The following is a 25,082-nucleotide window of genomic DNA, read 5'->3' on the forward strand; positions in this document are numbered from 1 at the left end:
TTCTCCGACTCTCAGCTGATCGTGGGGCAGGTCAAGGGCGACTTCGAGGCGCGAGATTCGACCATGGTCAAGTATCTTTAGAAGGTGAAGGACCTCGTGGCACGCCTCGAGTATTTCGAGATCTCCCACATCCCCAGGATGGAGAATGCCCGCGCCGATGCTCTCTCCAGATTGGCAACGTCGGCCTATGACTCTTTGGGTCGGATGTTCGTCGAAAATCTCCAGCAGCCGAGCATCGATCGGGTCGAAGAGGTACAGCAGCTAACGTCCGAACCAAGTTGGATGGACCCGATCGTCCAGTACCTGACCAACGGGATCAGTCCCGAAGATCCCGCGGAGGCCAAGCGACTCCGATGGTCGGCGTCGCAGTATGTGATCATGGACGGCCGACTTTACAAAAGGTCGTTCTCCCTCCCTCTGCTCAGGTGCTTGGGGCCGACCGATGCCGACTACGCTCTCCGAGAGGTTCATGAAGGAATTTGTGGGAACCACTTGGGGGGCAAGTCCTTAGCCTTCAAGGTCTTACGACAAGGCTACTACTGGCCGACCATGAGGAAGGATGCGGCAGAGCTGGTCCGAAGGTGCGAGCCATGCCAGAAGTATGCCAATATTCAGCACCAACCGGCCAGCCAAATCGCTCCCATTGTCGCTCCGTGGCCCTTCGCTCAGTGGGGAGTCGATATCCTCGGTCCATTCCCACCGGCGTCGGGCCAGAGGAAGTTTATCGTTGTCGCCATCGACTATTTCACGAAGTGGGTCGAAGCCGAACCCTTGGCGCAGATCACCGAGCGGAAGATGGAGGACTTCATCCAAAAGTCCGTCATCTTCAGGTTCGGATTGCCGCACACCATCATCACCGATAACGGACGGCAATTCGACAACCAAGACTTCAGAGACTTCTACGCCAGGTTCCACATCCGCCACCGACTAACTTCAGTCGGGCACCCACAGTCCAACGGTGAGGTTGAGGTGACCAACCGAACCTTGCTCCATGGACTCAAGACCCGACTGAACGAAGCCAAAGGTCTCTGGGTCGACGAGCTGGGCTCCGTTCTATGGGCTTACCGAACGACCCCCCACGTCCCGACCGGGGAGTCGCCGTTCAGCTTGGCCTACGGGACGGAGGCGATGATCCCGCTCGAGATCGGCCTACCCTCTTCAAGGGTCGAACAGTACCAAGAGCCAGACAACTCCGAGAGTCAGAGGGCCGACCTAGACCTCCTCCCCGAGCTGCGAGACGAGGCTCAAATTCGAATGGCCTCGTACCGACAGAGGGTCGCCCGGTACTACAACGCCAAGGTCAGACCCAAGCTCTTCAGGCCTGGCGATCTAGTCTTGAGGAAGGCAGAAGTGTCGAAGCCCTTGGACCAAGGGAAGCTGGCTCCCAACTGGGAATGACCCTACAAGGTTGCTGACACCTTCGGACCGAGAGCCTATCGGCTGGAGACCCTTGAGGGGAAACCCATTCCCCGGACTTGGAATGCCGACAACTTGAAGCTATACTACCAGTGAATTTTGTAACTCCATTGTCGGAATACAAGTTCAGTTTGAAAAATCGGAGTTCTAACTCTTCGGCTAGCAATCGGCGCTCAGCCCCGACATATCGACGTGGACCTGGCACCGACGATACACCGGGCCCTTACACGGACCGATGCATCTACAATGACGGGAGTCGACACTCCTTCGACGACTCGTCGGACCTTCACAAGGGCCGACGGACTTACAAACGGGAGGGGACACTCCTTCGACGACTCGTCGGACCTTCACAAGGGCCGACGGACTCTTATGAACGGGAGTTACACTCCTTCGACTTTCGGCAACACATCCGCCCCTGACAAAGGCCGATGCATCTGTTGCAACGGGAGTTCATACTCCTTTTACGGTCGAATTTTCTGGCAGAGCCATCGGCCGACAGGCCGATCGGGCCCCGACCGAAGAAAGGCTAAAGGCCCATGCGACTGCTGTCGCGACTTCCGACCGGGCTACGGCCGGTCGAGGGATATTCGGCTTACCACCGTCTATCACACGACGCGACCTTAGTCGTATCCACGACTTACCGACCGACTTTCGGCCGGCTGAACGACATTCGGCTTGCTACCGTCTGTCGGAGGATACAGGACCCGACGCAGGAGAGTGGGGACCCGACTTGCTATCGTTCCCCGACATTGCGACGCAGGAGAGTGGGGACCCGACTTGCTATTGTTCCCCGACATTGCGACGCAAATGACCGACTAAACGCATCTACGGAAGTCCGACTCCCTAACCTTTACCAGGTTCGGTCGGCTCCCGACTCAACAGATGGACCCGACTGACAACTTCGACTACCCGAAGCCGACCTAAAGTCGGGACGCATTCTACCTTCGGGGCTGCGCAAATTGTCGAAGTCCTATCGACTTACGTAAGTTGGCGACTTGCTTAAGTTAGTGACTAAGGTTCCACATCGCAGCAATGGTCGGCATTACAAACAAGAAGGAAAAGAAGAGAATTTCATTCATTGATGAAAGGAAATTACAAAGTCAGGGTCGAAGCCCGATTACATGTATTTTCAAAAAGAAACAAAAAGGGAAGACGGTCGGCTGGGCCGATCATTCGTCCTAGTCGATCTCTTCAACCGACGGAGGATCGGGAATGATCGGCGTCTCGACCGTGGGCAGCGCTGGGTCAACGGCAGAAAAATGTCCTTCAGTCGGCAAAGAGTGGGCTTCAGTCGGCAAAGGAGCTTCGGTCGGCACCTGCTCCGGGACAGCTTCCTCCGCTAGGATGACGCCTCCCGACGGCTGGTCGGCCTCTTCTTCAGCTCCTTCCTCGACGAAAGGCGGGACGACGCAGCTGACGTCCACCTCCGGGTACAAGGCATGGACGGCGTCCCGACCATCCTCGAACCCGACACGGTATGAGGCGAAGCCCGACTCGAGCATCTCCTCCCGGTATCGGTCGGAGGCCCGAAAGTCCTCCACCGCCCGATCGGCCGACTCCCTCGCCGACCTTGCCTCCTCCTCAGCACGGGCAAGCTCCTGCCTCACCGACTCCGCCTCGGCCTTAGCCATTTCGACGTCGACCTGGGCGATGGACAACTCCTCTTCGGCTTCCGCAAGTTTCTCCAGGCCAGCCCGAAGTTGCTCGCGTTCACCTTGGAGTTCGGCGGTGGCACCATCCCGTTCACGGCGAAGGCGACGTACGGCCCGACCTTTGTGCTTGGCCTCCTTTTTGGCCGACCGGAGTTCGGACCCAAGCCGGGAGACCTCGTCAACCAACTTGGCCTCCCGGTCGGCCGATTGCTGAAGTTGGTCGGCCAGCATTGCCCTCTCAGCCTCGGCCGCCGCCGACTTTTCCTTGAAGGCTGCCCGAGCGTTGCCAAACCTTCGGTATCCGGCCTCCAGTTCGGACATTGTGAAGATCAGCTGCCGGCGGGAGGAAGCTTCGTCAGAATCGCATGATAAACAAAAATTCCTAAGGAAAATTTTTAAGGAAGAGAGGACCCGAAGCTTACCTCGACCATCGTCGGGTAGAACCGAGACAACATCTCGGTCACCTGCCGAGTTCGCAGCAACCCCACGTCGGTTGGGAGGAGGATCCCTTGGCACAACCTCCTCGCAAGATCGTGGTCGGCCAACGCCGACGCACCCTCGGGGTAGTAGGCGCTTGGAGGCATCGACCGGCCCCCCGACCTATCCTCTTCCGTGGGCTCCATCGGGGACTTCCCCCGATCAGCTGCCCCGACCGACGGGACTGGCAGCGACGGGACGCTGGAGTTTGACCCGGCACCTCCCGTTGCGCCAACGGACGCCGCCGGACGATGTTCGGTTTCCCGAATGTCATCCGGCTCCACCCGCATAGGCGAAGACACCGATACTCCTTCGGCTGCCTCCTCAGTCGGCCTCTCCTCGACTTGGACCGTCGGAGCCGCAAGAGCTATGACCGGCTCCGACTGGTCGATTGCCGACGACTCGACGATCGGCGGGGCTGGGGTTGGCTTCTTTGCAGGATGCGAAGTGCCGGCCCCCGATGCTGGCCTCTTCCTCCTGGCGAACTGCCGAATCTCGGCATCCGTCGGCCTCATCCTCGGTGGTGTCCCTGCAATACCGACAAGAGAGTTAAAGGCTGGACCAAAACCGATCAAAAGATGAACAAAAAGAAAAGCCGGAGGATCGGGCGATACCTATTCGGGGGACCAGACTTAAGCCGGCGTCATAGAGAGCTTGTTCGGTAACAAGCTCCCTCTGCTTCGGTACCGACATGTCCTTCAGTCGGTGGAAGTCCTTCCGGTCGTCCGCATCCACCCGACTGTTGTCGTTGGCCTCTGTTCGGGGTATACCCCAACGAGAAGGAAAGCCCCAGGAAGAAGAGGAGGAAACAAAGAAAAACTGGTTCTTCCATCCATGAATGGACGATGGAAGACCAGTTATGAAAGCAAGACCCTTCCGGGGGTTGAAGAGCCACCACCCTCGGGCTTTAGGGTGGGGTCGGAGCACAAAGAAGGCCCGGAAGAGTGAAACGCGGGGGTTGGTCGGCAAGAGCTGACACAACAGCGCGAAAGAAATGATTAACCGAACAGAGTTCGGCGCCAGTTGCGCCGGACAGAGTCCGTAGTAATCAAGTAGATTCCGGACGAACTCCGGAATCGGAAGTCGAAGACCCGCGCGAAGGTCTTCAACGTACAGCGCCAGATCGCCGGGCGGAGGGTTGTTGACCCGACCGCCGGCCCCTGGGGCGGAGAGCCGAAACTGCTCCGGGATGTGATAGTGCTCCCGAAGCTGATCGACGTTCGGCCCCGAAAGCGAGGAGGCCTCATCTTCCGGAGCCGATCGGGAGTCGTCGGTCGGGTTCCCCGACCGACCTCCCTGAGTCGGTTTCCTGGTCATTATGCAGGGACCGGAAGAAAAGAAAGAGAAGAAAGGAAGGAAGAAGGAGAAGGAGGGACCACGAACCGGATGGACCCTCCGCAAGCGAAGAAGAGCTCTGCCCGCGACGACTGAAAAATCTCTCGGACAGAGTTTCCCCAGCGAAATGTTGCAAATGTGGGTCAGGGGTCCGGGAGGTCCTATATATATAGGGCCGACCGACGGCCGAGATCCTTCCGCGCCGACCGAAGATCTGCAGATGCGCGACGCGTGGCGCCCGCCGGTTGGCGGAGGATTCGGCGCGCCCCGTCCCGGGACGGCCGCACCGCCCGCATTAAATGCCGGAGGGGGCGCCGGCCAACCACCTTGACACGCGGCATGCGGGGCGCGGCCCTGCATTCACGCGCCCGCGCCGGTTCGCGTTCCCGATGGGACGCCTGACAGCGGCCCTCTCTCCCGCGATCGGCGCCGAATATCCGATCGACTGACGCCGTATCGTCCGGCGCCCGATCTTCTGGCACCGACGTAACGACTGACGACGACAAGACGTGGCGTCTGACACCTGACGCCGACGTGACTTCTGAAATCGACTGGACGTCCGGATCGCTAGGCATTCATGAGGTGTCTGACATCGGATCAACCGGCAGTACGGTCGGATCTACACATGCGACAAATCCACTCCCAGTCATCTGGGATTGCTGCCCGGATGGAAGCCTCGGCCAGCTCTGCACCCGACTTAGGAGTGGAGGGGGGCAACTGTTGGGGGATACCCGCCGACCGACTGCCGGAGGGCCCGACCGCCCGACCGACTGCCGGAGGGCCCGACCGCCCGACTGACTGACGGAGGGCCCGACCGCCCGACTGACTGCCGGAGGGCCCGACCGCCCAACCGGCTGACGGCCTGACCGCCTCCGTCGGACGACTCCGACTGGCCGACAGACCGACCGATCGTCGGTCGGGGCGACCGACTGACGGATGCCATCAGCGGCTAACCGCCGGCCGTCCAACGGCCCATCGCCGACTGGGGGTATGTCGGGCGTATCCATCCCGACCGACTGAACCCCGAGGTTATATGGCCGACTTACATGAAGCTCGCCGACCGATGGAGGGGCCCGACACCACTCAGCTGGCTACCGACTTTAGGTCGGTCGGCTCCTCCAACCACCGTACAGCCGTCAGACATTGTCAGCTCTGACACGGGCATGCGGCGCAGTTACCTAGGGGCATTGTCCCGCCGAGAGCCGGGTCAACCCTGGTGATTGGACGGCCGCACGGCGACATGACGTTTTCACGGCGGCTCTGACAGCCCACAGTGAGTTGACAGTTCCTCACTTGTCCGCGCCATTAATGACGGCGCCATACCTAGCTCCACTATATATACCGGGGAAGGCAACAGTGCAAAGGATCGATCCGCCCGTCTCTCCCACATACGCAGGCTCGCTCCTCTCCCTCTCTCTCTCTCTCTCTTCCTCAGAGCTCTCTGTCTGCATTTCACTGTTGCCCAGTCACCTCTCTGACTTGATCGTCGGAGGGTCCCCGCCGGAGCCGCCTCCGGTCAGTGCGGACTTTCTTTTGCAGGTGTACGCTTCCCGGCGATCGGGCGACGAGGTGATTGACCGCAACAATGTCCATGTGTGTTTATGCACCATATGGGGCATTGGTGTTAGTTATGAGAGGAGTTTGGATTCTCTACGGTGCATGTTTTGCACCATAAAGAATTATGTAGCCTTGGATAGCCACCACATCATTTGTCCAGCTATTGCTTATCTTGGAAACACAAATAAAACGTCATTTGGTGCCAAACATAGCATGAGTGAGCCGTCCATCTTTAAGATAAATGATATGATGGCCATCTAGGTTGTATAGCTTTTTAACACGCAGCCTGAGTCATTAGGAGAGGGAAAGCAAAGTAGAATCCACTCTATCCCTTCCACGAATCTACCGTTGGATCACCCACCGGTTGCTTGGAGAACTGTGAAGGCTGATGTGATCTTTGCGGTCGGTGATCCAACTGTAGACTCGTGCAAAGGATGGAACTGACTCTGACCACTGCTGATTAACTACACCCCCATGCAGCGCGAAACATACGTGCCAAATGACGCCGAGTAAAGTCTAAACTAATCCGAGCAAGCTTGAGGGGTCGACTGCATAAGCAACAAAATTGCAACAAAATTGTGGCATCCACCAAGTTTGAATAAACATCTATTACTGAGTTAAGCCTTGAGCTCAGGAAAAGATCAAAGCATCATGAATGTTCACCCCTCCATGGATTTCCAATGACTTAAAACGGGAAACTCAGATCCATATATGCTCTCTTATTATTATTATTTAAAACATGATTTTTGATGTCATACTTATTATTTAGACCAAGACCGAACTCACCAACAGACACAAGGAGAAAGGGTCCATCATAACTCGCATGGCTTTCAACATTCATCACCCACCATAATCACACATTCCAAAGTAGCATCCCAGCTGTGCGTTACACCGGCCATAACATGAACCACAGTGATCAGGACACACCTTCCACCACAGCACACCAGCCCATAGGCACATCTGTGGCCACATTCTCTGCAGTGATCAGGATCAGGTATCACCTCCTCGCAGGTTCTTCTCACAATTGCGCACACACTTGGATCAGCTGAGCACCAAAGAAGCCTCCACCAGTCCACCGTCCCCTCCAACGCTGCAGCACAGAGAAACTTAGAGTGTGTTGGAGAGGTAGAGCTCATTGAATGGATGGCATATAATCCTCTGATTGCACTGATGGATAGACATAGAAGTAGCAGCCAATATTGGTTGGCAATGGCAGGCATGTGCACATTCTATGGAAGCTTTTCCTGAGCAAGCATACAGAGTTACTAAGAAGTGCTTCTTAAGTATGGGTCAGTAAAGAGAATCTTCCAACTGCTTTATTGTTTTGGCACACTGAGAAAGCCAATGCTTCATGTCCTTATGTGTTTTTCAACTTTGAGCTGCTGGACTCCTGAACCAAGCAAATGTTGGTTGTGTAACTGATTCTAATAAGAATAAGGCTTCCAGCCATCTGGTCATACTTTGTTATGAAGCACTTGTGAAGTCATAGGTTCCAAATAAATAAATAGAAAACATATTTTTCAGTAATGGATCCTTGTCCTCACGAGCAAGTTATTGTTCCACACTACATAATATCCCTATGTATTCAACTTCGAGCTGTGAGACTGGATTTTAGTAGAGGTTAGTTATGTAGCTGGCTCTAATAAAGGTGTTCAGATATTGGATCATGGTCTATAATGAAGTAATGGGAGAGGTAGGTTCCAAACAACTAACAAAAACATAGTTGCGACTAGAGGTTCTTCGACCTCATGAGTGAATCATTGTGGTTGGAGACTAGAGGTGGTTGAATATGGTTAAGCTGATGCCTCCTCAAAATAAGAAAAATTCAGACCAATTGTGGTGCAATAGAAATTATGGTTTAAAGAAACATAAAACCAGTTATTAGTCATCAATATAAACTCGCAATTTAAAAACTTGGCAAGACATGCAACCGTGTATATCATTGTAACGTTCTGCGTGTCAAAGATGAAGAGCCAAAAGAGCATGAGCAGTCAAAAGAAAAATTTTCATAATCCGCACTGACAATCAGACCAAATTTAAAACAAAATGATATCCTCATTCAGGTTATTATGATTATTACCTTGGCCTTTGCATCAGCCAATCATATCACATGAAACATTAAAACACAAAGTATCTGCTCAAGATTTAGTCCTCAGCTTCATAGTAGATACTCGTGATGACTGCTAATGGTGAGTGTTTGCACCACCCTCTTCAGCTTCCCCCTTGGCCTTTCTTGCAGCTGCTCTGATTTGACGTTGCTCCTCTTTATAAATTCTGTTTCTTCGTTGGAACTGAAATAAATTTCACCTAGTCAAGCTAGGAATGGTATCTAGAACCATATTATCTTTATAATTATGTCCACAAGTCAAAGACATGCAGCTTCATGCTTGTAATTCATCAAGTATCCTTACATTATACAGGTACTTACAGTATATAAGCAATCCTGAGTACAAGCTTCTAATGATAACAAAGACCTTAACCCCCTTCTGTTAGTTTTAACCAAGGTGGAAAAGTGAACAGTAGAACAGTGAGTTCTAACGTTACAATTCCCACAAAATTAGCACCTGATTTTCTGACATAAAGATGTCCATTCATCAACATAACATTATTATTAAAAAAAAAAAAAACTTCTCTTTCATTGCTCTTGCAATTTTTTTAATTATTAAATGTAATTTATTAGATAGCTTGGTCAGATGAAGTTTCCTAGCATTTATCAATATAAAATAAATAATACGATCTCCAGTACCATCAATATAATTTCACGAAAGACCATACATAAGACATATTAAGGGCATAAACATGTGGTCGCAGTTCTCATTTCAGACAATAATTCAAAAATCGGACTCCTTATCAGAAAGATCCATAAATTGTCAAACACATTCAAAGCTGTCAAAATTTCCCAGCCCACTTAAAGATTTTAAAGAGGTGCCATCTGCATATTTTAACATCCATATTTTCTAGTTCCTGTTTGTCATTTAAATATCAATAGTAAAAAGTTGCAGCCAAGTAAGAATCTCTTCTGAATGTTGCTTTGCAGGTAGTGCTGGAAGCCGCAGGAAGCTTCTTTTTATGTACATTGGGATCTTCAATCCAAGTGTTGCTAAATGTTGTTAAACATAGAGCCATGGAAATACACGAGTGCTTATTTAGCATAGATAAAACAGCTTCTTAACTAATTATAGTTCTTCTCTTACATGACTCTTCATCATATATCTTATTCTTTATAAATGTGCACAGGTGCCAATTTCTTATGCCCACCCATCATGCAAGCTGATCCAGGAACTGCAATTAAATGAAGAACCATAACATAGAAGGAATTAGCATGGACTTGTAACAACTTTGTCAATCCATCATGAACCAACCAGTAGTTTTTAGCCAACAATTGTAGAAAAAAAAGTTTAATGTGCTAGTAAGTCAACTCAGATGGCTATTGCTATCAGCACATTGGGCTCTGATTAAAAGTCCATTTTTTGTACTTCCATGCCTTAATCGAAATCTCCATCATTAATTCTTGTTCCTTTAACAAAAGCATTACTTTAGGTGAGTGGAATATATTATGCATTAGTAACTTGATAAGCAAAATAATACGCTGTCAGCCGATCACATGCTCTCATTTGATGCTGTTTTATTAACTCCTCTTGAATTAGGTGGTAGTAGTTGAAGATTTTGTAAATTAAGGGCCAGTTTGGCATTGCTTTTATTTCTTGTTTTCCATTTTGAAAAACAACTATTGTCTTTATTTATCTTTTTTAAAAAATCACTTTCTTTATTTCTAAAAAAGAATGACAGTAAGAAATCTTTACTTTTAGTATTATTAGCAAAAAACTTATGTTTTTTTACCACCACCAATGCCACCACTTCCACGACCAAAGATGATGCCACTACTGCCACTTTTGCCACTAGCCCGTCACTACCACACCACCGGTGCCAATATCTCCTCCATCACATCTCTAGCACCTCCACCACCACCACAACCATTTCTATCACTATCATTGTTGTCACCGCCTCCATCACGCTTTTTCTGTCAGAGTCATTGCCTCCATCACATCATTGGTGCCCTTGCCACCACCACTACTGTCGCCTCCACCACACCACTGTTGCCTCTACCGCCTTTACTACAAGTCTACAACTACCATCATCTCCACCACCATCACCATGTTTGTTTTAAAAAAATAATTGACTATAGCAAACATGTTTATATTTTTAAAATAGAAAAAATAAAAGTGGAATTTCTTTGTTTCTGAAAATCAAAAAAGTGAAACTAATGCCAAACTGCACTTGTTCGCAACCCCAGAATAGGATCTGATCTTAAGGGTTAGCTGGGGGGGGGGTGCAGCTACATGTAGTTTTATGCTGCTACAAATACATTGTCCTCTTCAACTGAAAAGCTAAACATTCAGAAATCTGTTGAATGATACTTCAATAGAAAAGGTAATTTGGAAAGCTTGCAATAATGAATGTGTATGCTAGGGTCAAGAAAAATGTATAAGCAGAATAGCATAATCAAGATTGGAGATCATGTTTTAATGGCATGAAAAAATGGAAATTTGGAAAGAAAAGTGGGGTTAGATCTTTGAATCAATTTGCTGTAAATTAATTATTCTGTTTTCTTTTTCAGTTATTGTAGGTCTTAGATCTGATAAAGCTCAGAAAACTAGTTTCAGTGGTGGTCAAGCTTGTCAAGTTTTGGCTTGAGTCTGGAGTTTCAGCCAAAATAAGTAGTATGCTGAAAAGTTTAGAAAAATAAGACAAACAAAATAATCTCAGGGAACATGTATTAAATGGTTTTGAAAGATACTGTATTGTTTGTAATTATCAAATCTATGCTTTTCATGTTTTCAAGGTGAAAGCTCAAATGTCTGAAGAATTATAAAAACTTTTGAAAAATCAATGAAATGTAGGGAACTACTGCCTGATAATAACCTAAGTACCGAACACCTCATAGTGTAAATATCTATAGTTGCAAAATATAGTAACATAACTATATAAGCTTATGAAACTTAATATAATCAATACCTTTACTTAAGTAACAAGTCCTAACATATAACTTATAATCTACTAAGTATGAAAAAGACCATGATTAGATGTATCTCACTGAAGTGTCCTAGGGATTTAAGCTAAGATCTAGCAAATCCAAGGTTAAATCTTGTGCACGGACTCCTTTTCACTAGTCTTTTTTTCCTGAAAAAAAAATACCCTTAAAATCCAAAAATATTCACTATGCCTGTGAAAAGCAACCTTCTATTTCAACTTCTCAAAGCCAAACACCCAAAAGCTTCTAACTTTTCAAAATTCCACAAAATATATGTCAATATCAAGAAAGTACTTGCTTGTGCTAGGTTAGACTTATCGCTGTTTAGTATTTTCCTTTACCTCAAAAATGAAAAGATGACATAAAATAGATGCTATTAAGTCATTTTACTTGCAGAAACAGAGAAATGGCTTCAAAAAGAACATTAAATAAAAAAAGAAAAAATAATTCCAAAAATGATAGTAAATATCAATATTATGAACAAAAGCAGCATATATAATCAGTTTCAGCCTGAAAACAGCTGATACCACCGAAAGAGGATCAAAATTGGCTAGCCTTTTCTGAAACTAAATCTAAATCGCCAGAGTTTTGTTCAGTTTTGGATTGTTACAAGCTGAAACCAGTCTGTTTGGCTGAAGTGGATCAGTTTCAGCTGAAATTTCAATCTTTGGATCTAATTTTAAGTGTCTAAGAGCATCATTCACACATTTTTAGTTTCCAAATCATGAATAGCAGAAATTACATATTATCCTAGTTGTTCATAAGCTTTTATTTGGTTTTTATTTTGCCAAGTAGCATTTGCTTAGCCTACACATCAGTAAAAGTGCCAAACAGTTTTATTGGGCCCAAACCCCTTTTAAGAGATATTAGAGGATCTCATGCAATAAAAGGGGCATCCATTTCTCCTCGAGCACCTAAAAATTAGAAGAGAATGAAAAAAAATTGAAGAGAGCCACAAAAATAAAAGAAAAGGAAAAGGAAAGAAGGTAGATGTCCCTCCCAAGCCATCCATCAACTTCTCTCACATCAGGTTATCAAAGGAGATTTAAGGCAGAGATTCCTCCCAAGTCCCAAGACATCCATCCACTCCTACCACATCCAGCTACAAAGAAGCCTTTTCCCCTCTTTATGCTCTATTCTAGGATGAAAACCCTATTATCCTTAAAATTAGTTTCAACTTGATCCCTTTTCTCTTCAACTTCTGGCTGATTATAGTCAGCCCAAGGCCTGTCCTCCACCTTCGGAGGGTCTTCAAGTTCCCCACATGCATATCTTCTGCACTTTGTCTAGAAATTTTCAGCTCAGAAGTCTAAAATTCAGGTCTCAGGTCATCCCAAGGCTGGTCCTTTGCCTTTGGAAGGTCTCGACATTCCTTGCATGCAGATATTCTGCACTCTATCCAGAAATTTTTAGTTCTCAAGTTTAAAACTCAGGTCTTATAAATATTGTAAACCAGTCATTGGAGGACTTGTCTACACCACAAAAAGCAACCTATAGAAAAAGATATATATGCATGACATCCATTATGTTCTCATTAATGATTGTGAAACTGAAAGGGATAGATTATAGGCAGAGGGGGGAAAAAGGAAAAAGAAAGGAAAGCAGAAGTGGAGAAATTTTCTATTGCTTGGTTGGGACAAAGTTATCATCTCACCACTTCATCTAGGGAGAGACTTTGGGGATTGATCCTTGGTTGCACAAGCTTAAAATCTGTAAGCAATGAAGTAGATCTTCCTACCCCTAAATAGCCATATAGGTTTCATGGCAGGGCCCTATCTTGCTTAAATTTGTGTACTGGCTTTCAGCATCAATTTCTGGAGGGCTAACGTCACATTGAACACCACGCATAGTATCTTCTCAATCCTGCCATGGGGACACCTTAACTGAGCTTTGCAGCCATATTTTATGGGGAAAAAGGCTTGATGATGATGGTTAGAATACAGAAAGTTCAAAGAAAAAGTCACTACAAACGTTTAAACTTGTTTATTGATGCAGATTTCTAAAGGGAAAATACACAAACAATTAAAAATTGTTTGGGCCTCATCTATGTATAACCATAGCTAACAAAATAACCATTGCTGATACATTTTCTTCACAATAGGTGAGGATCCTTTTAAAAAAATTATATAGTAGAATGCAGGTAAAAAGTTTATGAATTCATACAAAGTGATCAAACAAATCGGTATAAACGAAAGCAAGCAGCTGCCAGATCTCATAGGTAGAAAACTTAGAAGCAGAGTAAACAGGAGCAGTCAAAGACTTTACCAAGAAGTATTCTAATCAACGTCTAATGGTCAAAATCTACAATGACCTAAGTACCCAATAATCATTTTATAACAATAACACTACCAACATATGTAAGATCAAAATTGGCATATTTATTACTATTCTTAAAAAAAATATTATCCACATAACCTGAGTATAAATATCAAAAGAAAAATGATATAAGATTAAAATGTACTATCCATTTACCACAACAGACCTTATTAATTTGCCCAAATCTCAATCATATGTCTAGGCCATTTAGGAAGCATAAATCATGATATGTTATCATGGTCAATTCAAAAGGTAATAAAGCATAATCAACTAAATAGTTAAGCTCCCTTTTCAATCATAACATTTTTAATTCATGTTTCCTTCTCCAGGAAACATCCTTATAAAGGAAGCCATATGTCTTCACAACAAAGACAGAGTCAACTTCAACCTTCTTCTTCTCTCTAAACAATTCTCGCTTAAGAGTATTCCCCCGCCTCATGGAGTAACGCATGGGATCACAATGATGTCAAGAGATACATATCTATGGATCCATATACACCTACAAACTTATGCATATGTACATATATATGTGGAGAGAGAAAAAGATACATGAGAGAGAGAGAGAGAGAGAGAGAGAGATGGAGACACTTCGAGCTCCTTAAACTAAAGCCCCAATATATGGTTATTTTTAATCTGATGTGGCTTAACACAATTGGTGATACTTATGTTGGTTATGGGCCTTACAGGAACAATGTCGAAAACTTATCCAAAACTACAGCTAAATGAATAGAGTGAGTCTTAGATCTTGACCATTAATTTTTTATCAGAAGAAGAGCTAGTGTGTCGATCAACACTGCTGAACATTAAGGACACAAGACAAAACTGAGACTTCTCAAAACAAACAAGGGGAAAAAAAGATGAATTATCTGATGGCTTCCACAAGTATTGCTTCATATGCTTTCCTATCTTAAACACAGAAGGGAAGATTTTTTGTTTTTTAATGGAAAAGATAGGAAGAAGTACTGCCAATTTATGTTCGCATGCTGGCTTATGCATTAGGGAGGATCAATAATACTTGCACAGACTTTAGACAACGAAACCATTCTGAACTAGCATCTCTTTAAAAGATGTCGTTAGATCACCATCAACTTTATGCGAAGAAATTTCAAAGAAGATCTCAATTAAAAGAGCTTATATTGTCAAAAAAAGAGAAACAGGAACAGACCAATCAAAGTTATGATCCTATTCCACCATCAGTTTTCAATTCCCCCTTCCACTGTAACCCCTTGTCATTATAAACTCACAATTTTTATTCTTTCTTCGAGGGAAAACATGTAGTTGTCAGTGAACTCTCAATCTTTCGCTCTAACATGGCACAAATTTATTAATAGCACAGACAGCTAACATTTTGCATCCGATTTTGGAATCTAACAATTAAACGAATCTCCTAGCTAACAGCTAAAACCTATTCAAGACCAATATCCGAAGATTAACAGTCGATCGAGGATTCGATTTCTCGAAGCCAACTGACGAGATCAAACAAATATCATCGTTCCCCCACCGATCGACGATTTCATTCAGCGATACAAGAAAAAAAAAAAACTTCTCGAAATCGATAGAGGAGGATATTTCTAGGGTTAGGGGAGAAAAATAAGAAGAAGAAGGGAAAGAAAAGACCTCTTTGGAGTGGTGGAGACACTCGAGGTAGTCCTCGCGGAGGAGGGCGCAGTCCTTGGGCTCGCGGCAATGGGACATGCACTCGCTGAAGTCCATCCAGAAATCGTAGCACCGTCCCTTGTTCCCCGTTATACCCCACCCCGACGCCATCCTCTCTTCTTTCTCCTCTCTGTGAGTCCTCTTGGTCGCTCTCTCCCCACTCCTCTGGTGCTCGACTCGGAGGAGGCCAAAAGATGGAATGCGCGCATCTAAGCCGTTGATATTTATCAATGTGATGGTTCAGGCTTTCGTAGCCGTCTGATTATGTGAGCCAGTTTGTTGTGATCTGACCGTCCGAGTGAGGATGTGGACTACATGATTGACGGGTCTCCTTTCACCACGTGGGAGATTTTTCTATTTGCCACGTATCAAAAAAAAAAAAAAAGACCATCAAAAGCTTAAATTAGAAAGCTAAATATTTTTTAATTATAAAAAATTAAATATATGATTTTTTTTTGAATAGAAGAAAAAGTTAATATTTTTTCAATATTAAAAATTTTTTCATAAAAAAAAAAGAAAAGATAAGAAATATAGAGAATACAAATCTCTCAATCCTACAATTTTTTTTCTCCTCCAAATTAAATAGATTTTGAAAAAAAAAATTTAAAATTTAATATTATTTTATTTTTCTAATAATGAAGAATAAAATTAATATTACATTTCAATCTTGAGACTTATGTCAAGTATTCCTTTCGATCGAGATTCATACGGACGGAAAGAAGGAAGCTGCTTGAAACATCCATTCAATCGAGACTCTTGCGGATGCAAAACATGATGGAAGTATTTTCATGAAAAAAATTAATAAAAATAAAAAAAAATGAAAAAAAAAATTAAAAGGTAAGATCTTTTTTCATTTAGATTTTTTTTAAAAAAAATTATATTTTTTTTTGGAGCTACGTGGAAAAGGAGAGCACCTAGAGAGAGAGAGAGGTTTCTTGGTTTTGGAGGATGAAAAATAGAGAGAAAATTAATAAAAAATATAAAAAAATAAAAGAAAGATGGAAAAAATCAAATGTTGAGACCATTTCCTACTTAGATTTTTTTTTTCCTTCTCTTTTTCAGAGATCTGTGGGGAAGAACAGCACTCGAGGGAGATAGAGGGATTTCTTGATTTTTTTTTATAAGTTGTGGTGGTGTGACCGGCCCCTCGAGGTTTTGAGAGCTTAATCTTGCTAAAAAAATGATATTTTATGGATTTTGGAGATATGAATATGATACCAAGTTTATGATGTGCTTGTTGCCTGTTAGCTTTTTTTTCCTCTCTTTATTTTATTCTCATTTTAATAATTTATTATTATCTATTTATCATATAATATAACATATTTATTTTATTTAAATTAAAATTAAAATATATGATAGATAAAAAGATAAGAAAATGAAGAAATTGATGAGTTTTCTTATAGAAGAGAAGTCGACGACTAGTTGCAACTAAAGTTATTTGTCGTATTGTAAATTTTATGGTGCGACACAGACTTCATTATCGTAAAAGTTGTATTCATTGGTCTATTAGTCAATCTTTCATAAAAAGATAACTAGTGTAAGATGAAATAATGAAATATTTAAACACAAATAAAAAGTGCCGTGATGTTATTCGAATGGGACTATAAGTTTTTATAAATTTATATGAGATCTTACAAAAAAATGGTAGTCTCCAACCCATTCAACGAGCAATAGTAAAAAGGCAAGTACCTAAGTTTTTTCATACGTTATCACATAATGTGAGAAATCATACGGCTTCATTCTTCTTTTGTCGCTCTAATTAGATCATTTATCATCATTTTTACATAATACTCAAAGCAATAATATATTTAGAAGATTGATTTTTGGTTCAACCTATAGGAGAACAAGTTTCCTCAGAAATACTCAATAATAGTAGATTTTATTCATATTTTAAGATAAATTAAATTTTATTTAATTTATTTTATCATGTAGATATATATTTAAAAAAATATTTATATAAAATTTATATATTAAGATTGTATAGGACCTATTGATGGAACACGTATTCCTGTGAAAATTTCTCGATCTAATACCCTAAAGTATCATGATAGGAAGGATTATTTAATACAAAATATGTTGGTTGCATACTCATTCAATTTAGAATTTATGTATATTTTACCTGATTGGAAAGGGATGGCATCTGATTCAAGGATAATTAAAAATACACTTAGGAGAGAAGATAAGCTAGAGATTTCTAAAGATAATATTTAGTAATTAATAAATTTTATATTTTATAATATAATATAATTTTTACTTATTTTTTTTAATTTTGTACTAGATAAATATTATCATGTTGACGTGGAATATATGCTAAGAAGCGGACTTATCATACTTTACAGAGGAGTATGCTATCACTTAAAAAAATACTCGACTCGAGCATCAAAAAATCGTTGAAAGTTATTTAACTTTCGATATGCATCATTGCATAATGTAATAGAAAGAGCATTTAATGTATTAAAAAAATAATTTTTTATTATCGAAAGCACAATAGAGCCTAATTATTCGGTTGACACACAAACATAGATTATTTTGGCATGTTGCATCTTTCTCAAGATTGAACATTTATTCCTATTTTCATCATTGATGGAGATTAAAAATTAAGCCCTTGAGTAATTTGAGTGGTAATATTTTGTTAAATTTAAAATTTGACACATGAAAATGTAGATGAGAGATAATTTAAGTGGCTATAATCCATCGATTTTTCTTTAATCAATCATTACATACTTCATAGATATATTTGATTTGGGAGGATGCATTTATCTAAGTCAGAGGGTTATATATTGGAGGTTATTCTTATAATCCGGTCCAAATAACCACTTGCATATATGTTGTGTCTATGTATTATCTTAATAAACATGGAGTCAACATAAGGTCATCCCAATTATTTAAGTTGTCAATTCCAATTACGTGGAGATGAAGAACTTAGAGTTCTAGTTAAATTGGGGATTATGATGCATTAGGAAACTAGCAATTGTATGTATGAGAGCTCTAGTCCCTCCCTTCAACTTGCATTAAGATATTCCAGTAGAGTTTATAATTAGTGTTTTATATGGGGTGACGAGAGAGAACAATGTGCTCAGTGATCTCCAGTAGATCATCCTTCAATTTGGTTTCAAGTATAGGGGGAGAGCTCTCCATTCCTGACTCTCTTTTCTACTTCACAGCCTCATCTTGAGCTAAAGATGAAGAAAAGTCTTTTTCATAGATGTTAGGGTCGGCCCCGATCGTATGAGAAAAGATAAGTAAGTTCGTTCTTTTCCAAAGAGAAACATAGGTCTAAAACTGAATTGGAGCATAAGGAGAGGGTTGAAAATCTCATGTTAGGTTTTATAGAGTGGCGATAAAAATAACTTATCTGTCCACTTTTTCACTTACAATCTAATTCTGTCTTACCTCCATCTAAAATCTTGATTGCATTGATTGCAATAAATCTATAGATATGATAGCTTGCTTCTACACAAGAGGTGGAAAGGTGAATGATTTACCTGGTGTGAGATAGAGTTCGAGGAACCCATAGCCGCAATAGCACCTGTTTTTATATCTCTCTTGACTTTACCCTTTTTAAAAGCACGTATGTGTGTAGTTCAAATTTTTGCCCAATTCACCAAAGAATATTTTGGCTTCTCCACCCACCACCCTCCTTCCTATCTCTCCTAGGTGACCAGCTTTTGTCACTATGGTCAGATCCTTCCTAAGGCCCCAAGCTAAGGCAGCTAAGTTAAGTCATCTTTCCATCCGTGATGACTTTCTTGGTTCATTTATTTGTTATATACGAAATGAAGTCTTCCCAATCAATTACTGCTTAAATTTTTTCATTACTTCTTTCAGTGATGGCTGTTCGCTATTCTCCGAATAACTCGTTGAATAAGGAACCAAGTAGTCGGCCATTCACCATGCTATCATGTGTATCAAGTATTTGCTCTCAACTTAATACCATTTGTGATTTTTCTTGATCATGATAATATTAATATCAGTATAAAGTGTAATTACATATGCGAAAATGCATAGGATGCTCAACAAGTTTTATTGGATCATGTCTGAGAGTCTAAAATTAACGGTCAAATTCAAAACTACCCCAACCCGACTTGTTTATGGACCTAATAAGAGAGAGATAGTGGGTTAAACCTTTCTGGTGGAAGGTTACGGTTGGGTTGCAAGGATTGTCTTGATTGGATAGAAGACCAACTATTGCCCTGTCCATGTATAAGCAGGTGGGCTTTTAGTCGAGGCTCGAGAGGGTTATTTATATTGTGAATTACACTCTATGACTTACCTACTGTAGCCCCTCTCCCCTTTCATTAAAAGAAGTCTTTTTCATTCCAATGCTTATGTAGGTGGGATTTTTCTCCAAGCAAAAATCATGTGTTTGAGTCCTAAATGAGCTCAGATAACATACATGGAGGACTCTCTCCTAATCAGAAAGAAATGCATTACGTGCTAAACCAAAAATAATGATGAACATTTGATACAGCTATCAGTTTCCACCAACTTTCTCTCTCTCTCTCTCTCTCTTTCCCTGGGTTAGTAATCTTTCTGAGCCTTTTGTATTGCAAGGATTTTACTGAAATAGAAATATCGGCGGTCGTCATCCGACAAGCATTCAAACGCCAAACGGAACTTTCCCAGACACGACCCAGATGCATGAAAGTGTTTCAAGCCCACGGATTCGCTGCAATTCCAACTCGAAGGATGGCCCGCAGCTAGACCACTCTTGACAATCCACGTCTCGTATGTTTATTTACACGGACACGTGTCATCCATGCTATGGAATTGTAAATTTTTTCCGACGAGTACGAACACGACTCCCTTCTAAGCTCCTTTCCGGTTTCCCAGGTTCACCGCATCATCACCAGCGTCAGAGCCACGCGGTTGGCAGCAGCGCACGATAAGTAGATCGCCAATTGTTTCTCGCATACCGCGTGGTATCCTCTCTTCTTCCCTTCTCTCTCTCTCTCCTCTTCCATTTGAGCGGCGAACGAACGAGAAGCCAAGCGAACGACAACCAGCAATGGCGGAGAGCCCGAGCACGATCGAATCTGTCAGGAAGTGGGTCGTGGAGCACAAGCTCCGCGCCGTCGGTAATTCATCGGATTTCCTCACTTTTTTAGATTTTTTTTTTTCGTGCAGTTGCTTGGAACTTGGTTATTAGGGCTTCTGATTTGATTTTTGATTCTTATTTCTTGGGAAAAGGTTGCCTTTGGCTAAGCGGAATAGGGAGTTCGATCGCGTACAACTGGTCTCGTCCTAACATGAAAACCAGTGTTAAGATCATCCACGCGAGGTTAGTCTTGAAAATTCCCTTTGCTTAAAAAAAGGGAAACTATATTTTTTTTATTCAATTATTTTTAAGTTGATTGACTATTATGTTAACGGTGATTATATTGGTTTCTTTAGGATGGCATATATGAAGAATTATTAGGTTTCTGATGTTGGAGTTTGATTGGATTTAGAGATGCATATTGGATTTGGCTTGTTGGAATTACTTTTCTTAAGAAAATGGTTTTGTGAAATTTTTTTTCTGTTTTGGGAGTGGGTATGGTTGAAATGAGTAATTGGTTTAAAGATGTTGGGTCAGCGTGAGAAAATTAGATAAGATATTTGAGTATTGATCGAATGATCCAGTTTTAGGGATTTGCGGATGTAGCTCAGCGCTAAGGTTACTCTTCTAGGATTTAGATTATGAGTTCCTTTGTGGAGATTTTTGATTATTTGACGTTTAAGGATTCAAGAATTAGTAAATCTTTCATCCAGAAGATTGGCTGTATCATTATAAGATGGCATGGAAAGGATTTCGTTGGATGATTTTAACGTATCGTAGTCATGTCATGATGAGATGCTTGCATTCAACTTGCAAGAAAATAAGGAATTGACCAGTACAGATAGAATGATGCACTTCAATTGTCATTCTTAATTTTAAAGGAAGAGTATTGATACTTGGAGGAGGGAGTGCCTTCTGGTTGTTACTTTTTTATACCTTCTTCTCTAACATTGTATCAATAACATTTTTAACTTTAGGCCATTTAATCTGACAAGTCATTTGAACAATAGTGGATAATTTGCTTTTAGGATTTACAAGAATTACATTAATGCATGGTATGGCATCTAAGAAAGATACCATCGGCCATATTCTGGTCCACTTGAGGCATGAAGGATATCATCATACTTGAACCAGTGTTCAGTATAATCTAACATGCTTCATGCAACTAAGTGCCTGTGGTTGTGTTTTGGGATCAAGGATTTTGACTGGGCCTTGTGTGGAGAGTAAAACCAGCTCAAAACATCCAACATTTAAGTTTGTTTTTTGGTATTAACACAAGCATGATATTTTTAGGGTCCCCCCCCATTCAGTGCTTTGATGTAGAGATCTAATTGGGAGGATTAAGGCAGTCATATGATTGATGATTATCCGTAAACAGATTCTGGTGATAGGGTGGGTTGGTTAGGACCTGTTTGAAAAGAATAGGAATGTTCCAAATCCTATAAGATCAATGGATCCTATGGGTAAACATCCTATTCCCTTTTCTAGTCACTGTTTGGGTGATTGAACTATGGGATAAAAGAACAACAGGAAGTGGCTAATCCTGTAGGGGGGAAAAAAAAATTCTTCGATGGTCTTTTTATTTCCTACAATTCTTGGGCTCTACCTTCGCACCCCCATTGTTTTCGACCCCCTCTTCACCTGCGCCATCTCCTTCTCCCCCTCCCTTGTTGTGGCCCTTCCCTTCTTCCACCTCCTCTCCCTCTTCAACCACCCCTTTCGGCCCTTCTCCTTCCTCGCTCTCCTCTGCCTCCTCCTCTTCCTCCCTCTGCCAACCGCCGCAAGGCCTCCCTCAGCGCTCTTGCCCTCAACCTCCTCATCGCCGCCCTCTGCTGCTCATGCCACCACAACTCATAGAAAATCTTATATGCTTGAGAAAAAATCCCAATCAGAACCTAAGAAACCCCTTTGATCTCCCTCAAGGTGCTCTCCTTCCCTATAGATCTTTGAAAAAAAGAATCAAATGAAAAGAAAAAAATGATCAATCTATGTGGGACAAGATCTTACCTTTTATTTTTTTCCATCTTTCCTTTGTTTTCATTGATTTTTCCTATGTTTTCCCCTAATCTTTCCTCCTTTTTTTTTTTTTTTGATGTCCTTAGGAGCCTTAATCGGGTGGGTGGCTTGGAGTTGCCAAATAGGGAAGCTTAGACGATGGCTAGGGTTTTGTTTTGGGTATTTATGTATAAAAATTTAAAAGGTATAACTATATTATCAATCAATTAAAAAATAGATGTGAATTGTAGCTTATTGGTTGAGATAGTGGTTAGGCCATCGTATCCTCTGATTATATATATATATATATATATATATATATATATATATATATATATATATATATATATTAAAAAAATATAAAATATATATAATTGGATTCGAGTAGAGGATACTCGAGGGGCAAATTCCAAATCCATCCCAAACCCAAATGGATTTTAATTTAATTTCAAAACATACATAAAGATATGTTAGCTTTTTCTTGATATGAATTGTTTGTAATTATAATGCTTAATATGATATTTTGATAATGATAAGTTTATTATTTTGGTAAAAGAAGGGGTAGAGAGAGGAGGGGAAGAGGAAGAAGAGAGGGAGAGGAAATCCTAATTTATTATCCAAACATAGGATATGATTAGTTATATAGGATTAGTTTTTCTGTTAATAGGATTTTTTGTATAATCCTTTAGGATCAAAACCTACATCCTGTCATGAATTTTATCCTAAGGTTATAAATCCTAAACATCCAAACAGGACCTTAATAGTTTTTTCAGTTTCTTTTTCTTTTTCCCATGTAATAGAAGTTTAATAGAAGCTATAAAGGGTCTCCAATACTCAAGTGAGTTGGTCAACCTCTATTGGGCTGCCAAGTCATGGAGGCTGATGTTATTTGGAGAAACGGAACAAATGGTCAGCATCCACATAACCCCTGTATTTGCTATTGAGACATAAGCTCATCTTACTATTTGCCTTTTATTCCCAGATTGACAAAAAATAAATTATGATGTAATTATGCAATGTTGGAATGAGTAGAGCTTCTTTCAACACATGATATTAATTATTCACTGTGATTATTATCATTTGTTCAGCAAACCTTTCTAGGGTATAAGCTATGCATCATTGCCAAATTTGTTCTGTGTAATTTTGTTATCAAGTCTGCGTACGACCACTGCTTTACAGCTGATTTCTATTAGCACATGGAGACTTATCACTAATAAGGTTCTTGATATGTGTGGGAATGAAATGTTACCTGAAGATTACAGTGCTCAAATCACAGTTTGTTCACATTGTTTTTTGCAACCAGCAGGCCATAGGATTAATCCCATAAAAAGTATAACAACTACTTGATTTTATTTTTCACTGAGTAAATTAATATTTGCTGAGATGTGGGCTTCGGATAACATCATCCTTTGGTTTCTTAAATAGGCAATGACATTTGGATCTATCAAATATCTCTTTCTTTGTTGATTTTTATGCAGCAAGTGTGGAAGTTATGCTGTTCTAAACTGAACGAAATGAAATCTGTTGAAGGATTTTTATTTTCTTTGTTTACCAATTTTGTAAATAATTTAGCAATTAACTTGCTATTGTTAGTGAAGAGTGCTTATTCAGTGTTGATCATATTTATTTTCCATAAGAAGTGCTAAACTGCTAATGAACCGTCTGAAGCTCATCCTGTTTGCTAGAAACTAGAATGAGACGCAAATTCAGGCTTGTTTTAACTGTTGGGGAGTATGACTAGGATGACATATCTTTAATCATGTAATGATGAAGCTTGAAAGTTGCATGATGCTCCCCATCTCAAATTAGGTTAGTATTTTGCCAGTTTTGTGATACAGATTCTATGTTTTTTTAAGGACCTTGTCAAGAGCTTCTGGTATCCGAATATCAATAATATTTTTTGGCCTCAACTTTGACAAAGCTATTGCTTCACCTGATAAATTTGACTTGCAGGCTGCATGCTCAGGCTCTTACCCTCGCTGCCTTAGCTGGTGCTGCGGTGGTCGAGTACTATGATCGTTCAACATCAGGATCAAAGGTGGATAAATATGCAAATCAATTCCTCGCACACCCTCAAAAAGATTGAGGCTGCCATCTTCTTCCTTGCTTCATTGGGTCTACCATACAATTTCGTGAAACATGGCAAATTAATTTTGGAGCAGTGTTTAGGTGGATTTGTTGGTTACAATGAGCCGGCCTGCCGTGAATGACTTGTGTTCATGGATATCCTTAGGCTAATAATTGTTGATTTAAAATCATTTTGGATTCAAAGCACTAATATATTTTTTTGCCAATACGAAAAGATACCATTATGAGGCTGGACTAAATGACAAGCAATACAATTTTATATGTTAAATTATTGGCGTTGTGCATTCATTTTCCTAATGTCCAAGGTATCGGTTTCTTTCTTCTTTTTGATGTGGATTAGGGAACTACTTTGTGCTTTGTGCTGACTATCTGAAAGGCGGGAAAACCAGTTGTACATGTGGTTAGGACTCAGGATCATCTAGGACTCCGGCATTTGCATGTCTTGGCATTGCTAGGCATGAAAAAGGAAGTCCAATGCACCTGATGCCTACCCGGTTTCAGTACTTACTGGTTGAAAGGG

At 42.0% G+C, this 25,082-nt stretch overlaps 2 protein-coding genes across 3 annotated transcripts; one reads left to right on the forward strand and one right to left on the reverse strand.

Annotated features, from left to right (window-relative positions):
• Nucleotides 1-8,421: 8,421 nt before the first annotated feature.
• LOC105052522 (NADH dehydrogenase [ubiquinone] iron-sulfur protein 5-B) lies at nucleotides 8,422-15,634 on the reverse strand. 2 transcript variants are annotated; one of them, XM_010933354.2, is made up of 2 exons: nucleotides 15,403-15,634; nucleotides 8,422-8,728 (listed from the first exon to the last, which is right to left on the reverse strand). In XM_010933354.2, the coding sequence occupies exons 1-2, from the start codon at nucleotides 15,550-15,552 to the stop codon at nucleotides 8,621-8,623; spliced, it is 258 nt and encodes an 85-aa protein (XP_010931656.1). In that variant the 5' UTR covers nucleotides 15,553-15,634; the 3' UTR covers nucleotides 8,422-8,620. The 2 variants fall into 2 exon arrangements, with proteins under 2 accessions (XP_010931656.1, XP_073100252.1); XM_073244151.1 differs by having other exon boundaries at nucleotides 8,686-9,954.
• A 4,702-nt stretch (nucleotides 15,635-20,336) lies between these two features.
• Nucleotides 20,337-24,833, forward strand: LOC105052523 (uncharacterized). The gene is made up of 3 exons (XM_010933355.4): nucleotides 20,337-20,519; nucleotides 20,632-20,722; nucleotides 24,428-24,833. The coding sequence occupies exons 1-3, from the start codon at nucleotides 20,450-20,452 to the stop codon at nucleotides 24,558-24,560; spliced, it is 294 nt and encodes a 97-aa protein (XP_010931657.1). The 5' UTR covers nucleotides 20,337-20,449; the 3' UTR covers nucleotides 24,561-24,833.
• The last annotated feature ends 249 nt before the right edge of the window (nucleotides 24,834-25,082 follow it).

The sequence above is a fragment of the Elaeis guineensis genome, chromosome 10, assembly GCF_000442705.2.
Source record: "Elaeis guineensis isolate ETL-2024a chromosome 10, EG11, whole genome shotgun sequence".
Classification (NCBI taxonomy): Eukaryota; Viridiplantae; Streptophyta; class Magnoliopsida; order Arecales; family Arecaceae; genus Elaeis; species Elaeis guineensis.